The following is a 27,543-nucleotide window of genomic DNA, read 5'->3' on the forward strand; positions in this document are numbered from 1 at the left end:
GATTTAATGACAGGTGTAAGATCAAGTTATAAGGAAAGAAAATAATATGATCTAGTTCCCTTGTAGGCTCTTATGTACAAGTTTGAGAGTAAAACGAAATAATGAATGCGCATGATTATAAAGAGGAATGATAGAATAGAACGAGTGGAGTGTGTGTGAAGGAGTATAAAAGGGTTATTAGTATGGAAAGCCTTGAATTAGGCTACATGAGTAACGTAAAAGTCCACCGCATTGGAATTGCTTCGAGTCTCAAATCCCATCTGGACGTCTTCGTCTGAGCTGATGGTAATCAAATCACCGTCTTCATCTTGATATTTGATACTAAACGTTGCATCCAGCTCACGGCCGTATTGACGCAAGGTATGCTCGATTCGGTATAAAAGCACGTTGTATGGAATGTCTATTGAGACCATCACAACGTATACATCGCCCATAAAGTGAACCTTAATTTGGGTATCTTCTTCTATTGTTGGTTGGCCAGGCCTATCTTCAAATCCATTACTTGATCTCTTGGACTGATAAAGGGTCCTAGAGTTGATGGTTGGCATGTCTGGGGCATTGTCGAATAGGCCATTAGGTGGGTGAATATTAGGACTGCTTTGTGATCTAACGCGGGTATGATGGAAATGCTGGGATTGGCTTTCAGGTGAAACAAATGTGGTTGAAAGAAGGGCAGTTTTAGGCTGAACAACTGTGTAGCCAGTAGAGTAACCATATTGTACAGTATCATCCATGGTCGAGATCATGTGATCGCTCATCATTGCTCTTGCTATCATTTCGGTTGGTGCCAGCCCATCTTCATCATGACGGCGCCAAAGACCATTAGAAGATTTTGCGCTGCTAGTGGAAGCTCGGGTAGATACGGAAGGGGATGAAGGATAGCTAGTAGGAGGGGATGACGGGTAAGGAGGCGAGGGATAGTAAGGATGGTCTGCGTAAGATGTCAATGCTGTATCCTGCCCCGTCATCAGGTGAGTAGGAGAGCGAGGTAAAGGAGGAAGTGCCATTCCAGGCATATTTGGGTAATGTCTCCCGCTGTTTGGAAGTCCAAGCGAAACTGAACTTTGGGATGCTTTACGATGGTATTCCCCATGGTCCGGAGCTCTTGATCGGTGTAACTGAGTGCTCTGAGATCGCTGATCATAACGCCTGTGAACATCTTCTTCATCACTTGAATGTTCCTGGTACTCTTCTTCTTCATCATCCTCCCCGCAAATCATCGAATAGGATTCGTCTAGTCCTACTCCATGAGGAGTACGAGGGGTTTGGGGCAATGAAGGAGAAGAACGGCTATCAGCTCTCATCTCAAGTGAAAGACCCTTTTCAGCCTGTATGCGTTTATCAGCCTGGATCCGTTTGTTAAGAAGAGATTCCCATCGTTTCAGCTGCTCATTGTTGCGGCATCTTAGTACAAAGGATTGTAAATTGTAGTGTTGAAGACTCTGAGGATGAGATCCCTTTTCGGACCAAAATATGCGCAAAAGACATTGTCCTGAATGAATTAAAAGTAAATCTTTTAAATACACACACAGACACGCAAGCCCAACTTTCTATTCAATTCAATCTCTGTAGTTAATTTACCTTGACTGCTGGTGTCTGCTACTTGGGCAATTTTTGAAATCATGATCTTGCCCTTTACTTGCAAGGTGCTTTCTTTCCTCTTTTTCTTCATCATTCCATTCGCTTTCTTGCCCGCATCAATCTCTTCTTTACAAATAAGCAAAGTTTTTTCAAATAGGAAAGTTGTCATCTCTCGACCGGCATCATTTCCCATCAAAAAGAATGTGTCCTGAAGCAACAAGAGTCCAAAGTTTTCGATGGGCCCTTTCCAGCCTTCAATTCGTCGCTTGAGATCTTCCACAATCAATTCGTTCTCCTGACATCTTTTAGTTTCATTGACATTATTGGCTATTCTCTGAATAGCAGCGTGACCAGCTTTCATTTCGTCTGAATACGCCCAATCTTCAGGTGTGCTCTTAACTATTTCTTGCATCAGTAGAGGATACTTGCACACACGTTGAACCGGTTTGATTAGCATAGATGGGAGCTCATACACTGGATTCAATATATCGGCTAACTTCTGGAGCTTGTTGGCTTCCTGTAATACCAAATCTTGCGCTCTTTGGAAATTAGCGCAAAAAGGCTCATAGACAGCAAATGCCTCCTCTAGTTGGATAAACATGTTGCCAAAACGCTGTTCCTGCGGAGCACGGTCTGCGTTGTCTTCGAGCTGAATAAGAAAGCGTCTCTGAAAATCAACAAGAGCGTTTAGGTTGCCAAAGAGATGGTGAAGTGTGTCTCGCGGGAGAACATCTTGAGTTTGAGCCTCACGCATATAATTCTAAAACATGCGATAGGCATTAGTACTTTCTTTGTTTTTCTCTGTTATTTTCTATAAACTTACTTGGAGGGTTTCTAGGTCTTGGACATATTTACGTTCTGTTTCTAAAAATTCTACAACGACTTTGTCTCGCATGTTTTTAGGTGCATTTGGATCCGAGTTTCTATTAGTGGCTGTGTGGATCGAAATGATGCCCTGATCTTCTAATAAATCGAGAATACGTTTTAGAGTATCGACAACCTGCACAAATCACAATTGTCAGTAAATTAAAGAGATGCTAGGTTATATCTCAAGAGGTTACCTTCACAAATCCATTGGTATCGTTTTGCCAGAGATCTGTAAGGGTGAAGAGAGATTCTTCTGAGAAATGAAGTTGATCTCTACAGGCTACAATGAAGTGGTATACGTATGCTTTGGGTTTGATAACAATCTTTGGGTCGGATCGAGGGATAACAATGGGTGTATCAGGCATGAGGGTGTTGTATAAGAGACAAAGACTGTCACCTTGTCTGCATATAGACCATAATTTGTTGAGTGGATCTGTGTTTGTGATAGTGTCGCTGTCCTGAGGTTGTTCTGGGTTGAGATAGATTTCGAAGCCAGGTACGGCAGCTAATCCCTGAAGGACTGATCGACATGTATAATAAAGAGAGGCCTTTTGAGATGCAGGCTTATTTGTGATGGAATCATTGGCGACAGGTGAATCTATTGTCTGCACCATTGTGGTTTAGTTGGAATGTATGAAAACTGAATGAGCGGGTTAAGGTGCGACTCCCGTCAAGAAGGTTGAAATGACTGACAGCCTAAAGAGAGAGGAAATAGAACGTTTGAAGTAAATCGTCGTCCTAAAACAAGAAGAGGGAGAAGGTGGCAATGAAAGGAGGGAGGGAGAAAAAGAGAGGCGAGGGGTTTGAGGAGAAAGAAAACAAGATAGAGAACGAGAGAAAAAGAGAGAGGAAAGAAACACTTTCACCGCCATGCCATCCTTGGTTACACCCGCTATATTGTTACCCTCTGGCCTAACACGCGCTTTCGACTTGACCTCCTCTTTTTAACGCAGTTGTCCATGCGCAAACATGTACTCTGGCGCTGTCCGCTTTGTGAAACCATCTCAAGGGCTTTGGTTTTGGTCCAAGCTGCTTTTATTGTACAACGATTGCCACGTTGGTGTTTCTTTCCTCGTGGAGTGTTATTCTCTGGCTATTGATTCTCAGCATAGCAGCAGGAATCTCTTTGTATGACCAACGGAGATGATCATTAATGTCACCCAACATCAAGGTAGACCAAATAAGAAGATGCAAACGAGGACAGTCGGTCGAAAGGGTCCTTACTCATGTGGGTAATCGCCGGCCCAAAGGGATTGCTAATTGTTTTATAAACAAGTGTTTGATATATTTCATAGCACCATTGTGACACTTTGACAGCTGTTGGTCCATTCCCCACCTATACATTTATAACTACTCACAAGAGATTCTTTGTTTCTTTCTAAATTACAGACAATATTATTATTGTTTTTACTTTTATGATCGTAAGCCCATCGATCCCTATAATCATCAATCTTAACAGTACCCCAAGAAGTAATTCGTATTTATATATTTTTATTTTATTTTATTTTAAAAGAATAAAAAGGAGGTCTAGAAAGGTCTATTATTTTTAATAATCAGATATTATATCTATAATGAAGTATAATTCCATCCCATATACTTAATAATATACTCCTTCTATTGTTGCTTGTCAGCCCTTGACTCCACAAAACCAGTTATATTATGCAACATTTCTTCTTACTTCTTTTTTTTTTACCCCTTTTTATGAATGAAAGCAGTATTTATTTTTATACCTTTTAATTAAAATAAGTGTAAAAATAATACTTATTCCGTACAGCAAACTAATTGAAAGAGGGTTAATCAAAGAAGTACCAAGCTTTTATTGTCAGCCAGAATGCGCTAAATTGGTACAAAGAAATAAGTCAGATACTCAACTAACAATGCACTGCTTCCATTGTTGAGCGGGTGACTGTCTTTGAACCTACACTCCCATGTCATTTCAGGCGCAGCAAAAACATAGTATGAATGACAATCAAATCAGGCCATGGCATGGACAGCACGCATAGGATCAAGAACAACATTCAGCGTGGCATGCCACATGAAACGTACATTCAGCTCGACCACAGACGCCAGGTTGGCTGTTCTTGAACATGCTGCAAAAGGCGTATTTAAACCTCTATCACGTACTGCACCCGTATTCTACACCCAAGGCAGCCGTGTTATGCCCCTCTTTGAGCCCTCTGACTTCTATAAAGAACTCAAAGTAATAGACACAACTAAAGAGTCTTTTTTTTAAAATACTGATAAATGTTCTTAGAAACGTATATTGTCGGCAAAGGATAATATCTTTCTTGCGACACTTTATATCGGTCAGTCGGAGAAGGAGCTGGTGAGATTGGTAGAATGTTATATGCAGGAAGCCACAAAACTGATATACCCCCTCTTTAATTTATAGGTGGATACTATCCGTACAGCCTTGGAGAATTCGGACACACTCAAGGTTCATATCCTGGTGGATTGCCTAAGAGGAACTCGCGCTTCTCAAAGTCAAAGTTCTGCCACATTGCTTTTGCCATTGATCCGTGATTTTCCTGCCGGAAGAGTCCAGGTGTCGATGTATCATACACCTGATCTCAAAGGAATTCTCAAAAAGGCTCTCCCACAGAGATTTAACGAAAGTATTGGTCTTATGCACCTCAAAGTCTATGGATTTGATGATGCAGTTATGCTCAGTGGGTATGTAAAGTATCTTGTATTTATATCAGAGTACTAAAGTATACGCAAGTCTTGTTTTAGAGCCAATTTGAGTACAGACTACTTCACGAATCGACAAGACCGTTACATTGTATTTGACCAGCAACCTGAACTAGCAAAGTATTATCACAACTTAATAAATTTAGTTGGGTCCTTTTCGTACCAACTTGGTCTACCTCAACCAACACAAGAGTCCTACAGTCTGACTATGCCATCTTCTATGCCAGACCCAGTTTGTCAAAGTACTCAGTTTAAGGCAAAAGTCCGCAGTCGACTGGAGAACTTTATTGCGGACGCTATGACAGAAACAAAAAAAAACGATAGTGAGGATGATACAGCTGTCCTGCCTGTTATTCAGATGGGTCCTTTTGGTATCAGACAGGATGAGAAAATGACACTTGAACTGTTGGAGATTGTGCACCGTCAAGGAAAATCAAAGGACTCTTGGTGGACAATTCATTTGACATCAGGTTACTTTAATTTCACTGATCGTTACAAAGCATTCATACTGCGCACTCAAGCTCGCTTCCAATTTATTACTGCTTCTCCAGAGGTAAATTATTGTTTATTTTTATATCCAAAGCTATTATAAGAAATAAGATAATCCAGTTAAAGCAATCGATTGACTTATTGGGCTATTTTTTTTTATGAATAGGCTAATGGATTTTTTAATTCAAGAGGTGTTTCTCGGTTTCTTCCACCTGCATATACTCATATTGAACGTCAATTTTACAGACAGGTTACTCGTGCAAATAAGCAGGACGTTATTAGTATTGAGGAATATAAACGTTCTGGTTGGACCTATCATGCCAAAGGTAATTTGTATTTTTTCTTCTGGGGACTCCGACTAATTTTGGCTATATAGGTCTTTGGGTGTGTCTTGCAAACCAAGTATGGCCTTCAGTCACCATGATTGGATCCCCTAATTTTGGTCATCGATCAAGCAACCGCGACTTAGAAGCTCAGGCAGTTGTGATCACAAAGAGCAAAGAATTACAAGAATCTCTTCACAAGGTAAGGAAAGAGGCGTTTTTGTTGTTGTTATTGAAAGAAGTCAAAGAAATAATTAGATGTGCTTAACCAATCTATTATTCTAATAAATATACTATAGGAAGTAAACAGGCTACACGAGTACTCTAGTGCTGTATCTAGTGAAACGTTTAAAAAACAAGACAGACGAGTACCTTACGGTGTTAAGTTGGCCACTGCTATGGTCAAGACTATGTTATAAATCGCATTTTGTAAATGAACATCAGATAATAAATAGCAGAAAAATAAACAATAATACACAAAATTGATAGATATATCAATAGACTTTTTCGTCTGAATATGATTCCCATCCAAAAAGAAAGATCTTTATTATCTATATGCTTATAAGATAAGATGTGTGAGTAGGACAGGGTTTGTACCCGCTCTTCACAATTATGGAAGCACGTGTAAAATATGAATAAAACCGATCAAATGGAGCATTGGGTTCTTTCTCATTGTTAATTAATCGAATGAGTAGTATAATACTTGTTTAGACATTTTACTTGAAGCCGCAAGCCGTATGATTATATTAATTTCATAAGGACAGCAGAGCCCTTTTTTATTTGCTTAGTGTATGAAATACTTTATAGAAAAAAAAGGCGATTCTAGTGAATTGTTTCAAGTTTTCCGGGGTTTAAAGTGTCTTATAGTTGAATTTTAATTAAGCACCAATTTCTCTCTCTTTTATATATATCCCACTTTCTACGCCACCATGTTTTTGCAGTCGATGCAAAACATCTTTTTCCCAACTTCTTCAACCCAATACAAGAATTAAAGACGATAAAATTATTCAAATCTAATGGCTTACCAACGGTATCTTGGGTGTATCCCAGGCGGTAACCAGAATTGAATATTTTTATCTTCTTTGAATTCTAGTCAGTCTTTGTCTCCAACGACGACCCTCCTGAAGATCTTCTTCTGCTTGTCTTCTAGAACTTACCATTTTAATGGCACAGGTAAATCTATTTGGGACAGAACTATGTTTAAATCGGTTAAGTATATGCTAGAAGTTCAGTACAGCAGCAAGATTTCTATTTCACAAATTATGCACAAACTGTAAAGAAGCCATGTTCTCGAAACAATTTTGATTTGGTAAATGTGTATGGATTTATAGAAAGTATTAATAATAATAAAAAATGATGACTGGTTGTACTATTTGCCTTGGGAGACTATGGCATGCTATAGTTGGCGTTTAAGTGTGGCGATATGGACTAGTTTTCGGCTTACTTGAAGGTTCAAAGGGAAGACTGAGAGCATGAAGGACAGTGCCTGGAAGTACTAAATTCATCAAACAAACAAACATTAAATCCATGTTTGCGAAGTAGACATCCCGTTATTGCATCTTTAATGCGTCTATGGTATTCGTTGTGAGGTACAGACCAGTTTTTCACTATCAATATAGAAGACCAATCAAATTAAGCACTGTTATTTCTTGACATAAATTAATTGGCTTTGGATTGCTTAGTATAGGAAAAGAGACGAAGTGGGTAGATTAAATATTGACGGCTGCCTTGACTTTTGGTATTTGTCCAAGAGGAGCGGAGGATGGAAAGACTTACAGTAATATAAGCACCATCGTAGCGATAAATGAGCTTACAATTTTACCTTGTCATTTCCGTTATATAGTAAGAAGTAGTATTAAGGCCGAGCAACAATAAAGGGACATTAACAGAAATAGCTTCTTTAATTCATCCATTAAGGTCGAGAGATGGCTTGCGTGCTAACTCGGGAAGAAAGATGTATCTTCTGAGTGTGCAGGTGTGTAGGTGTGTAGGTGTGTGTGGAAATTGTATGGTCTTTAAAAACCAGACCTTGTACAGATTCAAAGAACTGTGGCACTCCCCCAAGCTGATTTTTTGTAGTGATGCCTTCACAGTTAGGACTCGGAATGGGGTAATGGTGCTTACTATCTTCCAACCCACAAAGAGATAGATATGCGAGGCTTACTTGCTTGGTGCTTTCAAATGTGCCAATTGATAGGGACGATATGCTAAGAAATTGTGTAAGATTATATATTGTAATTCAGTCAATTGACTACTTACAATGCGATTTGCAGTAAGTATTATCGAAATGAGATGCTCTTTAAAAAGATTGAAGCACTTTTTAAAATAACTTTAAGTCGCTCGAATATGACAAGATATACAAGAGTGTTCTCTATCAAACTAAATTAACATTCTGTCTTTTTCTGGACAGGAAATATTTTCTGCAATCTCTTCAAAGGTTAAGTGAAAAATAAATAGATTTTGGTGGTAGCTTAAAGAAAAATTGACGATATTGAAACGATAAAACAATAGCGTCTTTCGAGCACTTGTACCCGAGAAAGACACAAAGACAGTAACATACAAATAATTGTACCAATAAATTAGCTAGAATATAAAAAATGCTTGTAGATAATGGCCATTGTTTTATAGAGAGGTTCATATTAAACTTCTTGTACACAATCTGTGTAAATACAATGAGGATCTTACTGTATATTCATTCTTCATCACGTTTTTTCTGTCTCTCTTTCAAACACATGGCTATATTCTTTCCCATCTCTCATTTCTATTCATTTTTCTTGAATTTTCTCTCATTCCAATACATCCTCTTTACAATCTCCATCCGCACTAGCCAAATTTAATACTATACAATTCACGGAATCGGCATCATCAAACATTATTCTGCAATTTATATACTTTTCAGACAAAGAATAGCATCTATATTTAAACACGGCCATCAATACTACATTAAAATATATAAATAGTATTTTGTTTCTTTTCAGATTTATTCAATTAGACTAATTTCTTCTTGTAAATGAGCTCTCCTAATTACAACATTGACATCTTCAATCAAGTAAAAAAAAAGTTTAACAGCGTGTTTTTTTTATTAGAGCCGATAATAGTTAAAAAGACTTTATTTATTTATTTAAAGGTATACATATATATACATAAAGAAACTATTCTATTTGATTTAATTTCACTTAATGTTCTTTTACATGAGTAAAAGAATAAAAAGCATGACACCAAGTTCTTTGTCCCCGCATTACGTGGCTCAATCTCCTTCAGGACGTAAACCTGACTTGGTAGCGAAGGAGGTGCTGGAATGGTGGCAAACCAACGGAAAGCACCCGTTCATCCAGCCCCACATCTCGTCACCGAGTAATGTGGGTGCGAACTCACCAGAGAACTTACCACTAGGTGATAAGGTCCAGCTCATTCGACTACCAGTAGCTTCACCGTCAGCCGTTAAAGAGTTCAGTCAGGTTAGCAGTGAAGAGCCAGCACATCTCACCACAGATTAGACCTCCCTCCCCCCAGCATCATGATTCCACATTGGCGATGCGATGTACACAGTAGTCTTTCCAAAAATGAAAAGAGACCATGCCCCACGACTTCTCAGAATTAACTGAGCTGGCGAGTAACAACTTTCACTTTCCGATGCTTGTAGCATGGAAGAATCTCCCTGCAACGGTCGCAAGAGACGCCTCACTATGAAACCGGGACTGTTGTTGCTCAAGGAGAAAACAAACGACGCGCGTTGGAGGAGGTCTATAAGTAACAGAAAATTTTTTCATCTGCGATTAAAGATTAGGACTGCGCTTTTTGTCAGTCATAGATGTCCACGTCAGAGCAAACGTGATATAGCTGTATATTCTTTTTCTGAGCTCGTGTAACTGTTCTACAGCATAATAAACAGCTAATAACATTTAATTGAAGTACTTATAAAAGCCACTTTGCAAAGTGAAGTAAAGCAAATTAAAGAAGCAAAGATATAATGAAGTAATGAAGGGTTTGGTCTTGATCGGTGTAGAGATGACTCTCAAAGTGGAGTACAAGTTTCTATAACGGCGACATGTAGGTTACTCTAAGCTGGTCTGTGCGCTTTTTGTTCAAAGGCACAAGAAAAAGCTTTCTTCTTTTGTCCATACAAGTGGACACAAAAGGTACCCAATAGCCTCCAAAAAATCTGTCTCTGTATATCCCAAAGCAATATTAAGCAGCAAGTATAAAGCAGAAGATAAAGAAATAAGTATATATATATATATGTATATTATCGCGATCTCAACAAAGTAGGTGACAGGACTTTGGATCCCAGGTTGGGATTTATTGAAATGAGGTTATACCAGTGGTTGAAAGTGTCAAAATGATATTTCAAGAGAATGAGTTATAGATATCAAATGTCTGGAAATTATGTTGCAGAAAATAACAGAAATTTACAGCAGAATTAAGGGTTAGCTAGAGATAGAATGAGAGTTGATATCTTCAATAGGGAAAATATAAATACTGGAGACTCTGTTAAGGGTTAATAAAAAAAGAGCTTAACTTCACATTCAGCTTATAAAATACCAATATATTGACTTACTTATTAGTATAGTTAACTGATCGAATATTTTAATAACCTTTCTGCAGAAACAACATCATGATGCTTCGCTGGGCTATACAGTTAATTCTGTATTGGAAATGCTGCCTACAGACAGGTGAAGTAGTTATTTCAGCAGAATTTATATTTTATAGAGAAATACCCTAAGGTAATAATATTAATTTCTCTCACACACACTTTATTTATGAAAGAATAAGATATTCCTTTCTCTCACAGCTGCTTCTCTTTTCTCTGCTTATACTTAATTAGTGTTTTGATACTAAAAAAAATGTTTGTAAAATTTAGGCTTGGTTGTCTCGCTGAATGGGATCAATTAAGTCAATTGTGAAACGCTTATTGGGTATTACAGCGCCGACTATAATGAAGTTGGTGAAAAATTGAGATTCTCACTAGACGACATCTTGTCTATTATTGAGATATCGTGCCAACTTGGTCAAGAACTCGAGATAATACGCTATATAGCAACGAAAAATACTTTACCGAAAAAATACTGTCCTTCATTTTTATGTGATCCGGATTTATCTACAGCTATTGAGGATACAAAGTGGTTAAGGAACTGGATCACTATCCTGCGGTTGGAGTCACTTCCTCATGCCAATACCATCACATAACGGTTATGAATGTTGATTTTGACAGCTTTCCAACTTGTTTTATCTATTTTTTTATCTTAGCTTCTATTGCACTCTGTATTTTTTTAATGTTCCCCAGTATGTTTTTAAAGGTGTGTTTTGCACAAATATCCTACTAAAATCGTCCTTTTTTTATCTTAGTATAAAATACGTGAATAATAAACAACACGTAACGAATAGATTAATCCAACATTCAAATAAATGGGATTATGCTTTCCAGCGAATATTGTAAAGGAGCAACTGTATTACTACAGCATACCACATCCGCCCAGAAAAAGAAAAATAAATCTTGGGAAGGTTTTCCGGTCGCTGGAGAGTGTAATTTACACCCAAGTAATACGTATAACCTTATCTACATCTCTCAAAAGCTTTATCTCTTATCTTCCGCACATCTTGTTACAATATAAAAGCCGAGCACAAATTCCATAATACTTGTTAAGTTAGGGTATTGACTTTCGTTAAACATTTTACCTCATTGCATGGTCCTAATATGTACTGGAGACTCATTAATATAAGCATACACACATATGTATATAAGGTGAACCTTATCGTTTTTTTTTAAAAAAAAATAAAAGAATTGTACCGAAGAGCTGTTTCTCAGCCAAAAGAATGAACTTAAGTTTTTAAATACAATCAAGTTTAATGAAATTCCTATGAATTCTTATTTATTTATTTAACAAAAGAAAAAGGAAAGGATAAAAGGATAAAATTTGTATGCGCAATCTCTTGTTAACAAAAACAAAGTCGAGATTACCAAAGGTACCAAGATTGTAGAGAGTTTTAGTTCTAAATAAACCGCAGAGAAGTCTGGAACGGTAAAGAAGCTAGTGTTATGACACTACATATATTAGCTCATATTCTACCTCTCTTTCTTTCTGCTGCTGTTGCGAGCTTATTGTATTTTTGTAAAAAGATAATTTACATAATTTTATATACGTATATATTATACACTTTTTCTTGTTCTTATTATTCTGTCTTTTATGCCTCTAACCATCATTCTGATGGTTACCAATGTCAACATAACTATTAGAGAAGGTACAAAAAACGGAGTACTTTTTGTAAGAGTTTTTAATTTGAATTCATACCGTGAATATAAGCTTGCTAAAAGAAGAGGCCTAATCCTATTCTCTCTATCTCTCTATTCAAATTTGCGCAACAGAAGTATTACGTTTGGTAAATTTCCAAAAATAAATTACTTTTATTATTGTTATTATTGTTATTATTAGCATTAATTGGCATATTTTCCTAATAAAATATTAGGCCTGACTTTTTTGTTAGTATCCTCATAATGTCATTTTCTAACACACATTGTGCATTGTATTCAGAGTATTTGATCCCTTTTGTATATATATATAGATAGCTTCTTTTTACAATAATCACTGCTTATCTTCCAGAATTCCAATCGATTAAACGCAATCTTTAAACCCAAAATATGATTATTTTTGTGAAGATGAGAAAAGTTGTAGTGAATGCTAGGTGAATCAAGCACTGTACTAAATACTGGGTATAATTATACAAATTATCGGTGTGAATATACGCACAAACACGAATATTTTATTTTGAATTCAAAGACAAAAAAAAGTAGTGGGTAAAAATGAATCTGGTACACCTAAAAGGAGAGTGGTCAAATTAATACAAAAAAGTAGCACTTAAAACTTGTGAAACAACTATAATGAAGATCCTAATCCTTTTGTGGATAAGAAGCACCAAGGAAATATTTAACATATTTTTGAGCTTGGGCAAGCAAATTAAGTACAACAACTGTATGCATTTCCCGAGAAAATTACCTATATATATATATATATTCACGAAGGTAGGTTCAATATCGATTTGAAATCAAGCAAGGTATTATACACCAAAGAAATAAAGAAAATAAAGGATTGTTATAAATGTAATAACGAGAGTTCCATTATATTCAATCATTAGAGCCATTTCAGCCACACGAAGCTTAGGCATAATGTGCCCAATAAACCCATGACAATAGATGAAGTAATGGATACGCAACACATAAAAGAGCCAGAAAGAGCCAGAAAGAGCACCAGAGTTGCATTACATATATTTTATCAGCAGTATCTTATAAGCTGTAGGCATTTATGACACGAAATAGGATCTAGTTTATCATAGGTAACCAACCTACACACATGTGTATATTGACGATAGAAAAGAATACATAGTGAGCGTATATTATGACAGTCATTAGGGCTCAAAGTAACTGAGTAATTATAAGTGGCAATGAAAAAAAAATAGGGGTCAGACCCTCGAGAAGGTTAGAAGGGGTATAAAAAAGCAAACCAAAATCTAGAGATACTGCATCGATATACATATTCACATTAGGATCTATATTCAACCTTTAAAGAGTCGAAATGTTGATTGCTTTGAGTACGAGCTATTTAGTATAACTTATCCATTTGGAATCGAAACGCATTAAATCTTATATATAATTGCTTGTCAGACCTTTTCTTTTTAAAGCTTATTTACTATAATTTGAACATTGGATATCCACCAATTGGAATAAAATCTTTTTTGAATTTAATTTTGGTAAAAGCACCAATATATATATATATATATTTACATATATATATATATTTATATACTTATATTATTGAACCCAGACTACAATTACACAAAAGAACTAAACCTGGTATGAAATGACCGTATCTATGAAGAAAAAGGGTTTGAGTCAAGACCTGAATTCGAAATCGAATGATATTTTTAACCTCAAGTTACCAAACTCCGGAATAGTTCCTTAAAAATAGGTTATAAAAGCCTTTGGAAGAATTGTCAGGCCATATGGTACTCCATCCCAAGGCTAAGCCGATTGAGCGTATAAGAATCCCCAGAAACCACACGGTCCCTCTTCTTTCAGTCCCGTCCCCAATTCAACATATTCAACACTAAACAAGCGTCTCATAATGTCCAAGCCAGACTATCTTTTTGTTTACGGTGACTCTTACTCTGGTGAGCAGTAAAATCAAACTTTCATCGTCATTCGATATTGACATCAATTGCAGATCTTAGCGAAAGAACCCGCAAATCAAACGGCCCTCTTTGGAGTGAACAACTATCAGATGCTTGGGGGACAAAGCTCAGAAGTTATGCTGAATCTGCAGCCCTGACCTGTCCTACTCCTGGTTCTTCGTCAGATCTATCCAAGCAATTTAAAGCAGCCAAGGCTCTCGCAACTGCCAATAAAAACAGCTTACACGCAATATTCTTCGGAATCACAGATGTCGCAGGTGCCCAAGGTATGTCATTAAAGGCAAATTGCTTTTGTGTGTATTATTCAAACCCATTGATTTATTTAATGTATTGCAGATAAGACAGTGAAGTCACTATTGAACTGTGTAAAAGACCAGGTGGTAAGTATATGTTTCCGTACCCATAATTTACACAGCAATTGCATATTATATTTTTACTAATTTATATACGAATTTATTTTTACAAAAAAACATTAAAATAATCAGGCTGAACTGGAAGCATTAGATCCTACCAGTCGAATTCTATTGTTCGGTCTTCCTCCTTTAGAATACTCCCCTTATTATTCAAACAGTACACACAAGAGCAAGGTTAAACAAAGAGTCTCGGAGTTCAATGTCGGGCTGGAGGATGCTGTGAATGACTGGACAAGTGAGACACAGTTGAATATCGCATTCGTAGACAATTCTGGATTATTCAGTTATGTTCTGGGAGATCCTGAAGGATACAATGTGGAAAATGTAGAAGAAGCATATTGGGAGACCTGCCAAGGCAGATGTTCCGACCCAATTGACAGTTATTTATGGTGGGATCAATTACATATGACAGGAGGTAATATTTAAATGGTTGAAGAGTCTCTATCATTCGCATAGTACTGACATGCAATATACAAAAACCAAAAAAAAAAAGCTGGACATCGAGCTATGGCAGAAAATATCATTAGTAGTAACCCTTTTTCATTGCCCACAACTCCAAAATCCACACCACCGGCTGCACCTATTGCACCCCCTCCAATCACACCGTCACCTCCTAAGTCTGCACCCAAGGATTCGACGTCAAATAACATTCCTTCAACACACAACTCAAATCTTGATGATTATGTATCTTCACCCCACTCATATCCAGACACCACAAACGACTCGGCGGATTTCAACGTGGATGGCAGCGTTGACCATTCTGCTTACTATCCATGGCTATTCATTGTGCTATTTATCTTGATGCTGGTATTAGTATTCCGCAGAAACAGAATCATCAATACCTTCTCTTCTTACTGGAAGGCTAGACGATCTAACGCTCCTGCTACAAAGACCACCGAATACTCTCCTGTTTAAATCCAGCCGTACATCAATTAGCATAAACTCAAACAACCACAGTCTACATATATATATTGATATTTTATCAGAGCCAGTAAATAAATAAATTAACAAAAACAATACCAGCACAAAATGCAGAATATAATAAAAATCATATTTTGCTTTCTGGATCCTTTTTTGTATGAATCATTTTTTTTATGCTTTTCGGTTTCACTACGCCAAATATAAACGTCACAATTCAGTGTTCCTCTCCAATCAAAGGTTAAACTTCTAGTTTCTCATTTAATATCTAAAGAAAGGTACCCTCCACGCATTATTTCTCTTACGGATACTTTAACTTGTCATTTTTTGACAAGCAAGAAATAAGAAGAAAGAAAAAAACACCATTTTAAATAATCCTAATTTCAGGTCAACGATCCCATGATACCACCGCCCCCACGTTCATTCGCTTCTGCGCCAAAACCTGTCGAGCGCACACAAATTCAATTACCCCCAAGCACTCACAACTTGGCAGGTAAATTGATTCAAATAACACAAATAATAAAACTCATCCAATAAGATGAATTCAGAACTTCTTGAATCAGACGGTGAGATAGATCCAACAAAAAGCATTGATGAAAACAGACGCGATGACGACAATCTAGACAAATCATCCAGACGAAGACGAAATGATAGATCAAGAGATAGATCCCAAGAAAAAAGAGAGAAGAGACGTAGCGATAGAAGGAGATCAAGATCACCTAATTATCGTGATAGAGATGATGTCAGAGACAGAGACAGAGACAGATACAAAGATAAAAGAGTTCGAGAAGGCAGAGAAAAGGATTATGAGAGAAATAGTCGTAGAGACAGAAGTCGTAGTCGGGACCGCCACAGAGATGATCAAGGCAGAGAGAGGCGTAGAACAAGGGATCGTAGTAGGGATGACTACCGAGACAGCTACAGAGAAAGATCGTCTCGCTCAAGCAATTATGATCGCTACTCTAGGCGTTCTCGGTCTCGGTCTCGTTCTTATGATCGTTATTCTAGACGCGACCGCTCTCGGTCTTATGATCGAAAAAGTTCCGTGAGTTGATGGTTTTTTTTTATTTCACTTCTGCTGTAAAAATATGTATATCATAACATGCACATAATTGTTCATTAGAGTCGTTCCGGAAAAGATAGCTCTGGAAAGTATGTATTTAGCAATATGGACAATACAAAGAGTATATTCTTATTTTGATTGAAAAACTAGCACCCTTCTTGATACCGGAATTTCAATTATTATCGACTGCAAAGGTGATCCTGACAATATTTCATATGGAGGAAATGATGACAGTAACGTTCCTAGATACAATAGACATGGATGTGGGTATCTGTTATGTGAATAATACGGAATACGAAGACATGGAGTAGATTTAACCCGTATTCTGATGTACACATATGTGTAGATGGTAATGTTATTGGATACGCTGGTGATGAAAAGATCTCTATGGAAAGTAAGCACCGCAAAGTACTTGTTATAGAAAACAGGCTTAATAGAAAGGTAAGCCATATTAATTATAACGTGATAGAATTACAACTATACGTATATGTTCTTACTTGAAATATTAGAGAAAACAACCTACAGTAAGGTATTCAGACTCTGTCTACGCTTGGAAAGATATCGATAATAGCACAAAGAGGTAAAACAAACCAATAAATGTTAATATTGTTATTAAGAGAATACTTACATTTATATCTATTATAATATCAGATCTATAATCAAGACTAAAGCATCAAGTGAAGAAGCTGATTTTTCCAAAGGCCAGAATTTTATATCTCTTGGTGACAAACAAAAGAAGGAAAGACGCCTAGATGAGACAGGAGAGGATGGTCTCTTGACTAGTGGTGTTGATTACCGTGATATAAGAGGTGATAAGCACCTTGGAAAATCGTTAGAAACAGACGAAGGCGAAGACGGAGAAATTGTCGATGAAGAACTTTTTACTGAACAAATGAGACGACGAACCATCGAATTTAATAACAAATTAAGAGATGACCCACACGATGTCAAGACATGGTTAGAATTCATTAAATTCCAAGACGATATTGCTTCGGGATTGAATACAGGTGTAGAAGCCAGTACACGCACAAAATCCAATAAATCCAGCATTAATGAAGTCAAGATGAGCATTTTTGAAAAGGCAATGGAAAATAACCCTGACAATGAAGAGCTTGTGGATGCATATCTGAAATGCGGAGGAGAGACTTGGGAGTAAGTGTAATTTTGACTATAAAGCCATTCTAACCACTTTATTGTGTGTTGTCTTTAGCACTCTTACTCTATTGCGTGAATGGGATAATGTCCTCAAAAAAAATCCAGAGTCAGTTAAACTATGGGCAGACTACATCAACCTTCGCCAGACAAATTTCGCCAGTTTTTCTTTTACAGAGTGTGTAAAAGTCTTTGAAGATTGCATTACAACTCTCAACAGAATATTAAAGAAATTACATGCTAACAGAAATTTGGAAGAAAATTCTTCAAGTAAGTTTCAGGACAAAGGAAGAACATGGATATCAAGTATTGACATATATTTCTCTCAGGTCGGGAAAGCATTGAATCTATACTTGTGTACATAGTTCTAAGAGCATGTCTTTTTATGAAACAGTCCGGTAAGGGCATTATTATCAAAATACCTACCTTTGAAAAAAAAAGAAAGAAAGAGAATATTAAAGGCTTATCATAATTTGAGATGCTTTTTTTCTTTATTTTTCTTCTTACTATAGGCTATCAAGAAAAGGCTTTTGGAACTCTCCAAGCTTTAGTTGAATTCAATCTGTTTCAGCCTCAGATATTTGATATGTCATTGGATATCACATTTGAGAAAATGGTTCAAGAAATATGTGATTTTTGGGATAGCGAAGTTCCTAGGTTTGGTGAAAATGTACTTATTTGTTTTTGAAACAAGAAATGAGTTTGCGTGTCTTTTATTAATATCCATATATACGTGTAGAATGCGAAGGGATGGAAGGAGTTTTATCGAGCAAGATATAGTAAGAAAATTGGCTTGATTGTTTTTTTACAAACTCGAGGTCATCTAATGGTAGCCAAAACTCTTAGATGAAGAGGACACTGGTACTGTGCCTGATCCGGAAAAAGAGGAGGACGAAGAGGAAGAATGTAAGCATTAGATATGTGGTATATTCTGACACGTTATTCTGACATTTTATGTTTGCATATAAAAAGTGTCTAGTATTCAAGATTGGATTTCGGCAGAAAATAAAGCAGACCAAAGACATCGTTTAGCTTTGAGAATGAATAGTGAGTACAAGTACAAGTACAAGTACAAGTATATGAGATGAAATAAGTAATAATTATTTAATTATATTAATAATTATAAATAGCCGTAAATCCTGAGAGGGTGGACGAGGATCCTTATATTGTAATACTTTCGGATGATATCCGAAACTTCCTATTCAACATCACCACTCGTGGCGCACGTTTGGGGTTGATCTACAGTATATTTGTGTTCCTCGGCTTACCTTACACTCCCCCAGGTGTAGGCACCAACACACACTTCTTCACTGATACTTTTACTCACAATGAGATGAAGCTCCACAACATATGGCCAGACTTAGAACAGAAGCCAATGCTGGTGTATTGTTTGGATGGTGTCCCGATGGAGCCAGACCACATAGTTACCAACAGAGACCCCTATGGTCTTCCAATTTCTTACCCTGTTGGTATCTCTGAGTTATTTGCACGACCAAAGCATTGGTTTGGATGTGCGGGAAGAAGCCAGCTTGAATGCGATGCTGATGTAGAATTTACAAGGTATGTACAATATAAATTTTCTGCCAGTTTTTCTAAGAATACTGATGTATTATCTTTGTATAGAAATTCATTTAAGCAATTAGTTGAAGTTGAGAAAGACTATCATTTGAAATTATATCATCTTTCATTTGAGTCAAGCTGTGGATACAAAGGGTATGTAAATTATCCACATAAGTATGGTTATTAATTGGAGATGATCAGGGGCCGTACACTTGCCAAAAATATGCTGAAGGAAAACCGTACCAATCTGGTTTTGTGGAATGCATACGCTCAGCTAGAGAAAAGCCACGACAAACCACAAGAAGTAAATTGCACCCAGTAAATATATAGTGATTTTAAATTAACTCCTTTACTTTCAGGCACGAAAGGTATATCAGACAACACTTTCTGCATATCACACTTTCCCATCATCCGATCAAGAAGATATACCATTGGTATATTGCATGTTTTCTCAGCTCGAGATAGAGTACGACAACCATGACGAAGCGCTCAATATTCTTGTAGCAATGGGAAACCAGCAACCCTACCAACCAAATGGAGATAAGCCTTCTTCAACTCAGCTCCTCCGGGCAAAAGAAGTAAGTAACCCTTTTTTGACTGATTATGAAAATATTAATGGTATCTCTGGCTTTAGTTTTTTTCCCAAAAGACAATGCAGCTATCTACTTTGTCTGATAGCGACAAGGAAGACAGAATCGCCCATAGCTATAATGTATGCTATGCTTTGTTTGAGTACCTTACATTTGGTTTGGAATCCGCTTGTGCTGTTTATGAGCAAGCGTTATTATACATCAAAGAACACCAGGCAGAACGTGGATATGCTAGTGAGACTATGTGGATGGCCTATGCCGAACTTCTCTATCGTCATGCAACCCGTGGTTACGGTGGCCACAAGCCTATAATACTAAGAGAGGCTATGGAAAGAGCTCTCCAGCTATTTCCTAACAATACCTTATTCCTTGGGCTATTCATCTGGAATGAAGCAAGAACAAGAATTCATAATCGTGTCAGAAATTTCTTTGGATTGGCTTTAGACAAGTAAGTAATATATATATATATATAGGATTTGAATATAAGAATATACACAAAAAAAACTTATGGCTCGAATATTTAATGCAGAGATCCAAATGTCATTCTTTGGGTGTCTGCGATTCACAGAGAACTACACAACCACTTTCCGTATGATATTAATCTTGTCCGGTCACTTTTTGACCGGGCTGTGGAAAGTCCAAGGTAAGACAATTAGCCAAAAACGAACACAGCTAATATGCTTATCTGAGTAGTACTCGATCAAGCATTGTCTTGTGGAAACTTTATATTCAACATGAAATTTCGAGAGACAATCACGAAAAGGCACGCACACTATTTTACCGCGCAGTGAGAGAGTGCCCTTGGTCAAAGGGTAAGTTAAATAGGACCAAGGCCTCGAATGTTTAATTAATTCTATCTAAATAGATCTCTACTTGATGGGGCTGGATATTCTGGCCAAGGATGAATCTGAAAAGGAATTGAATGAGGCAGTAAGCTTGATGATGGAGAAAGAGATTCGTATTCGTAAACAAATTGAAGATGAACTACTTGTATGAATATTTGGATAATGGTGTATAAAATTATTATTATTTCTTAAAAAAAAATGCAACGCTTTATATATATATATATATATCTTTTACACTGGCTTCTATCGTCATCTAAACACATACACATACACAAAATCAAGGGGCATACTAAAAAGGAGAGATGTTTTGTCATTTATAGAGACCCTTTAAATTTCTTTCATACATGTATGCATTTCTACTCTTTTCCAATCTTATCTAGTGTTAACCTCGGCACCGTTTATCATTTAAGCACTCACTAGATTAAACCCAACGATCAACTCCAATAGCGCACACGCTCTCCCTTTTCTAGAAAACCGTCGTGCGTTTATTGCTTGATGGATCTTATATAGAATCAAGGAACACTGCGGTATCGAATTGTTCTGGCACATTATACACAGTAATAAACGCCCCTGTTCCCTTGACAACAATTTTTTTTCCATTTACCTATACAGCACTGTACCAAAATCTCGTTATAAAAACGCCAGCCGCCCATTTAAACCTCCTATGCCTTCTTTCTTTCCAACCAGTTCCATACTACCTACAGTCGACCAAGAAGACAATGATAGTAACCATGAAGCAGAAAAACGTTGGCTCACTTGGTCAAATGCCCTTTTGAAGACATGTCGATCTTCTATATCAGGGTCAATTGACGAGATCCAGCACTTTGATTTCAAACGCTACACGTACCCACTCAGTAAACGAGAGTACGATACATTATACAACATCAGTCGGCCTCCAAAGGCCACTAGAATCTATCGACGTTGTACAGTCTCTCCCAGTGCTACTGTTCCATCAAATAAGGCTCAGCAGACCTTAAAGTCTTCTTTTGGACTTACCCCGCAGATAAAAAATTACAAGGAGTTAAAATTATGTGATTCTGTTGGTAAACGAGCATCTCAACCTTTACAGTCCATCAATGAAACAAATTGCGAACTGGGAGCTCATCAAGAATATCGGCACTCCTTGGATATCACCCTTTCTTCTGGTCTTCTTCGTGCCTCTACTGTATCCGATGCGGCTCATTCCCGGCAAGAGGCTCCTTCTGCTGTGCTTACTCCACCAGAGCCTATACAGCTCCCTACACTAATACCTATGCTGCGTCATCACACAATATCAAGCATGTCATCTCTCTCTATATATAGCGCTGTTGAACAAAACGACCTCCAGTCTCGCCACATATCAGCCATATGGGTAGACTCATTTGGAAAATTCCACAAAAATCACTTTCAAGTAGGACAAAATGAAACTAAAACACAAGAGCCGGAATCTGTGCGAATGCCATTTGGTCTATGTATATTGCCTTGTTCGACCGACAGCCTATTATTTCTATTTGGATTTATTTTCTTTCCACTCTGGTGGATTGGAGCTTGGCGATACTTCAAGTACCCTTCTCGTGAGATAAATCCAAGCGAAACCAAATCTATATTACCTTTATCATCTCGAGGAATTAGACAGTTGAACTGTTGGATGAGTGTGTCAAGCATACTCATCACTGCTATATTGGTAGGGTTGCTGGTCTGGCTTAGCAAAGATGAAGATTGGCTGTAACATATAATGGATACATTTGATTGTTGCTATTATTCTATTGTTGATATCTATTTATTTTCTATAGCGCTTTTCATATTCAAAATTGTTTTTTCTTCTTTAAAGAAAGGGAAAAAAAAGTACATTAAGACCTAGAAAAAATTAATTTGTACCAAGTAAAAATATATTGTGGCATTGAAAAGAAGACAAAGTCAAAGTAAAATAAAGAAAAATTATTCGTATAAAAAAATGCAATAAACTCATAGTATTCTTATGTAAAGGTTTCACATTTAGGACCACACAAGATACAATAATTTTTTTGGATAATAATTACTACAATTTAATGAAACTATTATTGAGGGAAAAGTATTATTGAGTATTGCATAGTTTCTTTATAATAAAGTAGTTCTAACGATGCTTTTATAGAGATAAATATGAATACGGTTGTTTTTGACAGTAGTATTATCTAATATTTTGATCGGTACACAATAGCGGTCTAATTGACACCGAAAGAGTATGTACTCTGATATATAAGCTTAATGTTGACTTGATACAAGAGCAAATATTTGTCTTTCGTGATATATTCTCATTATAAGCTTTATTCTTTAAAATAAATCTACTTCTTGAACATATTAAATACAATTATCATGGCTGAAGTGGTTCCATGTGTCACTAATTAACAACGAAATACACTTTTAGCTGCCTAGAAACAATTTCAAATTATCGTACATTGTTTCCCTTCTTATGATATATATTTATTTTCTATATATATTTGATACTTTAATTGTTACTCTGTAAGATAATTTGAAATTCGCCAGACCATATGATAATACTCTTCTAGCACGTTTAATCAAGGTGGTTTTCTTTTGACTGGACAAACCTTCCAATGATGGCTACATTCCTAATATGGCTGGTTGTGAAAGAAAAAGTAAAAGTAAATTATTCGACCATGTTATTGATAGTCAATAGTGTTCTATGGCTTATAGCATTTTTCTGGTACAAATAATTTCTTCGTATCGAATATGATTATAATATTAAGAAATGTAAAAAGAAAGCTTATTTTATATTTATTTTCCCGTGATTAAAGCTATTCTTTTTTTTTGGTGCGAGTATGTGCAAAAATAAAAGCTTATATGACAAGATCAGTTACTATTTCATTTTCTTTCTTTAATCTTCTTCTTTGTATGGTAGCTTCTTTATATTAATAATCTTGCTTCTCATGTCATTCCACGGTTTGTTTCCCACGGTATTTAGATTGTATTTTTTTTTAAAAGAAAAAGTGGATGTAAAGCTTGATCCGTTGATAAGATAATAAAATCACATCTTTTCAGCATATTACTAAATATACTAAGTATTATCTCAAATATTACTTTAGGACATCTAAGAAACATTATGTGTAGATAGATATTAATGTAGATAGAGAGAAGAGCATATAGTTCTAGGGTTTAAATGCCCATAATACTCCTTTTACTTAAATAAAGTATAAACAGGTTTGTCAATGAGATAGGAGATTGTGTAACTTGTTGAACAAAGCTGACTGCATTCTATTTACTCGGTCTATAAATTATCTATTGTATCTAATCAAAAGTAGCGGGATGTCTTTGTTCAAATTCAATTCGTCTCAAGGCTCTATCGGATTCCTGAACACATTCATCGAGCTTGAATTTTCTTCCGTGAAGACCAGCATGTTTGTAGAACTGGGAAGCTTTGGCTTTGTCGCCAGTTTGCTATTATTATTATTATTATTTTACAGTAAAATTAATATCTTGATGTGGATAATATATCAATTTCCTACTGGCAGTAAAAAAAATTACCTCAAATAGCATGCCCATGTTGTAAAGAAGAGTCCCACATGTTGCATCACATTCTTCTCCATCATCATTGAGTTTACGCGTATTTGGGTTCTGAGCGTGGTCGAGACCCTTTTGACCCCATTGCTTGGCTTCCTCAAATCGTCCCATTGCAGCATATGCTTCCGCGAGGTTGTTCATCAAGACCGAAGTGTGACATGTCTTGAGTCCAGCCATATTCAATGCCTGTAAATAAAGCTGTATAGCAAACCTACAATAATTACATTAGCCCAAGACTTGTGGCAACAATATCATCAAGCGCCATGTTTTCTTTCTTACACGTAGTTTCCATGAGTGGCATAGAAAGTTCCCAAAGCTTCCAGCGCTCCACCAAGCTCGGCCTTAGTTAACCATGCTGGCATGTGATCCTTGTCAAAGATAACCTCTTCGGTATCATTGTATTCTGATTTGGGACGTGATGATATTCTCAAGAGATGTTCTACCGACCAGGTGTACCACTTTTCAGCTTCGTCATCCAAGCGACACTTTGCTGCAATGTCGCCAAGCTTCTGAGCAATTCCAACGATTTTTTTTTGTGTTTGGGTAGGAAGTGAAGACAAATCGACATTAAATACATCACTGTCAGGTCTTTTATCTTTGACAGATTCTCTATCATTCTCAAATCCAACTAGATGACGAAGTGCCAGAGTGAGGGTCTGTCTTGCTTCAGGGAGTCGCCCGAGTGTTTCAAGAAGAACTCCCAGCTGTATCATAATACCCGTCAATGGGGCACCATCTCTTTCCATTTCAGGTGACTCGATACCCAGTTCGAGAGCCTGACGAAAGTATTGAAGGGCGAGCTTTGTGTCCCGGTCATCTTGGGAGAAATAAAGTGCCTTTCGCAAGGCCTGGCGGATAGGAGGAGGATATTTTTGGATATCAGATGTAAAGTACTCGTAGAGCCCTACACCAAGGCAGGCAAATCCGATACCAATAAGAAGAAGAGGTATGCGAGGAATGTTAATCGTGCGTTCTCCATTCGTCGATGACGGTGGACGCGCAGTAGCAAATGTTTGCTTTTGGAAATTCACAAAATGGGTTGATTGAATAGGCAACCTTGAGCCAGCCCTTACTTGGGCACGGCTTATGATTGATTGTTTGGGGATCAATGAGATTGAGCGAAGTAATCGAGTAGCCATGATTTAAATGAGGTCAATAAAGCTTTTAGGCTTGTCAGAATTGTTATTTCTGTAGTTGATGTTTTCAGAGACCGATCACCCTAGCATGGCCAGAATGTTAGGTTATGGAACTCTGATCTGGGTGTTGGGTTGTTTATACATTGGAGATATTACTTTTTGTTTACACTGAATTATGGGATAAAAGACTATTTAATCGATCCAGCAGTAGCTGGTTAGGTTCTACTTTTGTGGGTGTGCTCCTTCTCAGCCTTGCTCTTTGTTTTGCCAGGGTAGCGATGGAAACTGATCGCAGATCTTGCACAGGAAGGGGAACGGCAGCCTCGTCAGTGAGCTGTACGAATGTCTCAAGTGCCAGGGTGGTTTTTCCCAGGTCTAGAAGGGCAGATACGAGGGTATACATTGTGTCAGAGTTTGGTGGGATTTTTTGTTGTCTCATGGTAGCATAGAGACGCTGAATAATATCAAGCGATTGTGCATTAGGTGGCAGTGATAATGGAGGTAGGGATTTAGTATATTGTTCAATATTGGATGTATCCGGCAGAATATCATCTTGATAGCTGTATCCGTCTTCGTATTTGTGGTCGTAACTAGGTTGAAAAAGGTCAGGATCGGGATACTGGTTTTCAGTAACTGATCGCATAAAGTAAGCAAAAAAGGCGTTGTAAACAGCAGCGATGGGTTTTATCTTATAGGTTGACATTTGGTCAAAACATGTCAATGCGTCATCAATATCTCCCTTCCAAAGTAACAGTTCAATATATATCCGGAAACTCTGGACATCTGCAGGTGGAGCTTCCTTATGTTGATGTTGTGGATCCCGTAAAGCGGAAAACATGTCCTGAAACATGAGTATTGCTTTTTCTGTCGCTCCATTGCAGGCGTAACTAGACATAAGTGCGTTCCAAGTTATGGTATTTTTAATAAGGTGATCAAGGTTATTATCCTTCAGGTCGGTCATCATACGCTCAATGCCATTCAGGTCACCCAGTTTCCCCATACTGTACATAAGAGTAGAGTAAGTATAAGCGTCAGGTTTGATTTTACGTGCAATCATATCATGGTAAAGGCGTTGTGCTGTTCTAATATCTGACAGCTGGGAAGCAATGTGAATGAGTGTGTTAAAGGTCACAAGTGAAGGCTTGATTCCGCAATGACCTCCAGGTTCAGTAGAAGAGGACTGCATTTCCTCGAAAAGCGCCAGCGCCTCTGTTAGATGGTGAGGGCGATTAGATGGTACAGAACGTCCACCTGCCCAGTCCATCAGTGAATTGTATTCTGATAATCTTAAATTCATCCCACGCAACTTCATGTCGTCGATCAATGCAAGCAATCGGAAGAGATTCTTCTGGGTGGCGCGTGCGCGGATAGTAGAAAGAAACATTTGTCTATATTGGCGCCGTGAAACGTGTTGAGTGTATTGATTGCTATAAATATATGTATAGACTGGCCAAATATAATCTATATCCTGCGTTGCTAGTACTTTATAGAATTCGGCAAACACAGCTGGTTTGTTCCTCGCGTTTATTGACAGGTTTGGTTGGTCATTCCGCACCTGCTCTATCTCATCCTTTAGGTACGACACAAGGGTTGGTAATTGGCGATCGCTATTATCTACTATATCTTCGAATGAAGACGAATATGCTAAGGCTGGTACATAATGTCGTGTCTGGGAATGTAATTTGGTTTGATTATTCAAGCGCATTCCATCTATCGATACACTTTGTCTTGTTCGCAGGGGCTGGCGAAAAGCGCTATCTTCGACCGTCCTGCAGAATATACATTTGGCCTGGATAGACATTGCATTGACTCTTGACCAAAGTCGTTGCATAGTGCGTAGGTTGGAGGCTGTTGAAGACAGAAGGGACTTGGAATGAGTCTTGGGATATGTCTTGGATTGTAAATAATTGTGTGGCTTTTCAAGATCCTCGTTATAATCCCTCTTTTAAAACTCCCTTTACCCCTCCCTTCAATTACAATACAGTGTTTCTCGAAATTATTCGTGCACTTGCTGAAGAAAAAATTGTGCACTAAATAAAATAAAATTCGTGCATTAATGCAATAAAAATTCGTGCAAAGTTAAAATTATCTTTGCCTTTCTTTTCATTAGAAATACAAACAAATTCCTAACTTTTATTATTACAACGGTGATAGGATGTTAACGGATGAAATGATATAGAAGCTTGCTAGTCAGTTT

General features: G+C 37.3%; 9 protein-coding genes across 9 annotated transcripts; 5 read left to right on the forward strand and 4 right to left on the reverse strand.

Moving 5' to 3' along the window:
- Window positions 1-239: 239 nt before the first annotated feature.
- On the reverse strand, window positions 240-3,041 carry PHYBLDRAFT_96834 (hypothetical protein; the record flags this gene model as incomplete). The annotated part of the gene is made up of 5 exons (XM_018443984.1): window positions 240-691; window positions 1,259-1,404; window positions 1,527-2,341; window positions 2,405-2,581; window positions 2,643-3,041. Coding segments are annotated over 5 exons (1,989 nt in total), but the record flags the coding sequence as incomplete, so codon positions are not given.
- A 1,442-nt stretch (window positions 3,042-4,483) lies between these two features.
- On the forward strand, window positions 4,484-6,370 carry PHYBLDRAFT_15584 (hypothetical protein; the record flags this gene model as incomplete). Its single annotated transcript, XM_018433446.1, has 7 exons — window positions 4,484-4,648; window positions 4,703-4,774; window positions 4,841-5,121; window positions 5,182-5,692; window positions 5,795-5,954; window positions 6,005-6,153; window positions 6,251-6,370. 7 exons carry the CDS (start codon window positions 4,484-4,486, stop codon window positions 6,368-6,370), a joined length of 1,458 nt encoding a protein of 485 aa, XP_018288028.1.
- A 1,033-nt stretch (window positions 6,371-7,403) lies between these two features.
- PHYBLDRAFT_172004 (hypothetical protein) lies at window positions 7,404-8,654 on the reverse strand (the record flags this gene model as incomplete). The annotated part of the gene is made up of 4 exons (XM_018436714.1): window positions 7,404-7,558; window positions 8,076-8,158; window positions 8,341-8,534; window positions 8,637-8,654. The coding sequence occupies 4 exons, from the start codon at window positions 8,652-8,654 to the stop codon at window positions 7,404-7,406; spliced, it is 450 nt and encodes a 149-aa protein (XP_018288029.1).
- Window positions 8,655-9,130: 476 nt separating this feature from the next.
- PHYBLDRAFT_188214 (hypothetical protein) lies at window positions 9,131-9,806 on the forward strand (the record flags this gene model as incomplete). Its single annotated transcript, XM_018439468.1, has 1 exon — window positions 9,131-9,806. The coding sequence occupies one exon, from the start codon at window positions 9,131-9,133 to the stop codon at window positions 9,446-9,448; it is 318 nt and encodes a 105-aa protein (XP_018288030.1). The 3' UTR covers window positions 9,449-9,806.
- Window positions 9,807-9,929: 123 nt separating this feature from the next.
- PHYBLDRAFT_60313 (hypothetical protein) lies at window positions 9,930-11,138 on the forward strand (the record flags this gene model as incomplete). Its single annotated transcript, XM_018440627.1, has 4 exons — window positions 9,930-9,976; window positions 10,102-10,150; window positions 10,557-10,624; window positions 10,877-11,138. The coding sequence occupies 4 exons, from the start codon at window positions 9,930-9,932 to the stop codon at window positions 11,136-11,138; spliced, it is 426 nt and encodes a 141-aa protein (XP_018288031.1).
- A 2,831-nt stretch (window positions 11,139-13,969) lies between these two features.
- PHYBLDRAFT_159740 (carbohydrate esterase family 16 protein) lies at window positions 13,970-15,639 on the forward strand. The gene is made up of 5 exons (XM_018434052.1): window positions 13,970-14,114; window positions 14,168-14,401; window positions 14,472-14,515; window positions 14,621-14,963; window positions 15,042-15,639. Exons 1-5 carry the CDS (start codon window positions 14,069-14,071, stop codon window positions 15,461-15,463), a joined length of 1,089 nt encoding a protein of 362 aa, XP_018288032.1. The 5' UTR covers window positions 13,970-14,068; the 3' UTR covers window positions 15,464-15,639.
- A 5,701-nt stretch (window positions 15,640-21,340) lies between these two features.
- On the forward strand, window positions 21,341-22,384 carry PHYBLDRAFT_149157 (hypothetical protein; the record flags this gene model as incomplete). The annotated part of the gene is made up of 1 exon (XM_018432226.1): window positions 21,341-22,384. The coding sequence occupies one exon, from the start codon at window positions 21,341-21,343 to the stop codon at window positions 22,382-22,384; it is 1,044 nt and encodes a 347-aa protein (XP_018288033.1).
- Window positions 22,385-23,937: 1,553 nt separating this feature from the next.
- Window positions 23,938-25,349, reverse strand: PHYBLDRAFT_149158 (hypothetical protein; the record flags this gene model as incomplete). Its single annotated transcript, XM_018432227.1, has 3 exons — window positions 23,938-24,087; window positions 24,175-24,421; window positions 24,490-25,349. 3 exons carry the CDS (start codon window positions 25,347-25,349, stop codon window positions 23,938-23,940), a joined length of 1,257 nt encoding a protein of 418 aa, XP_018288034.1.
- A 170-nt stretch (window positions 25,350-25,519) lies between these two features.
- On the reverse strand, window positions 25,520-27,177 carry PHYBLDRAFT_172009 (hypothetical protein; the record flags this gene model as incomplete). The annotated part of the gene is made up of 2 exons (XM_018436715.1): window positions 25,520-25,534; window positions 25,573-27,177. The coding sequence occupies 2 exons, from the start codon at window positions 27,175-27,177 to the stop codon at window positions 25,520-25,522; spliced, it is 1,620 nt and encodes a 539-aa protein (XP_018288035.1).
- Between the last annotated feature and the right edge of the window lie 366 nt (window positions 27,178-27,543).

Source organism: Phycomyces blakesleeanus, assembly GCF_001638985.1.
Source record: "Phycomyces blakesleeanus NRRL 1555(-) unplaced genomic scaffold PHYBLscaffold_20, whole genome shotgun sequence".
NCBI lineage: Eukaryota > Fungi > Mucoromycota > Mucoromycetes > Mucorales > Phycomycetaceae > Phycomyces > Phycomyces blakesleeanus.

Coding starts and splice junctions, on each gene's coding strand:
- PHYBLDRAFT_159740 (XM_018434052.1), top strand. CDS start 14,069: ATGTCCAAGCCAGACTATCTTTTTGTTTACGGTGACTCTTACTCTG. Junction 14,115..14,167: donor TTACGGTGACTCTTACTCTG/GTGAGCAGTAAA, acceptor CATCAATTGCAG/ATCTTAGCGAAAGAACCCGC. Junction 14,516..14,620: donor ACTGTGTAAAAGACCAGGTG/GTAAGTATATGT, acceptor TAAAATAATCAG/GCTGAACTGGAAGCATTAGA.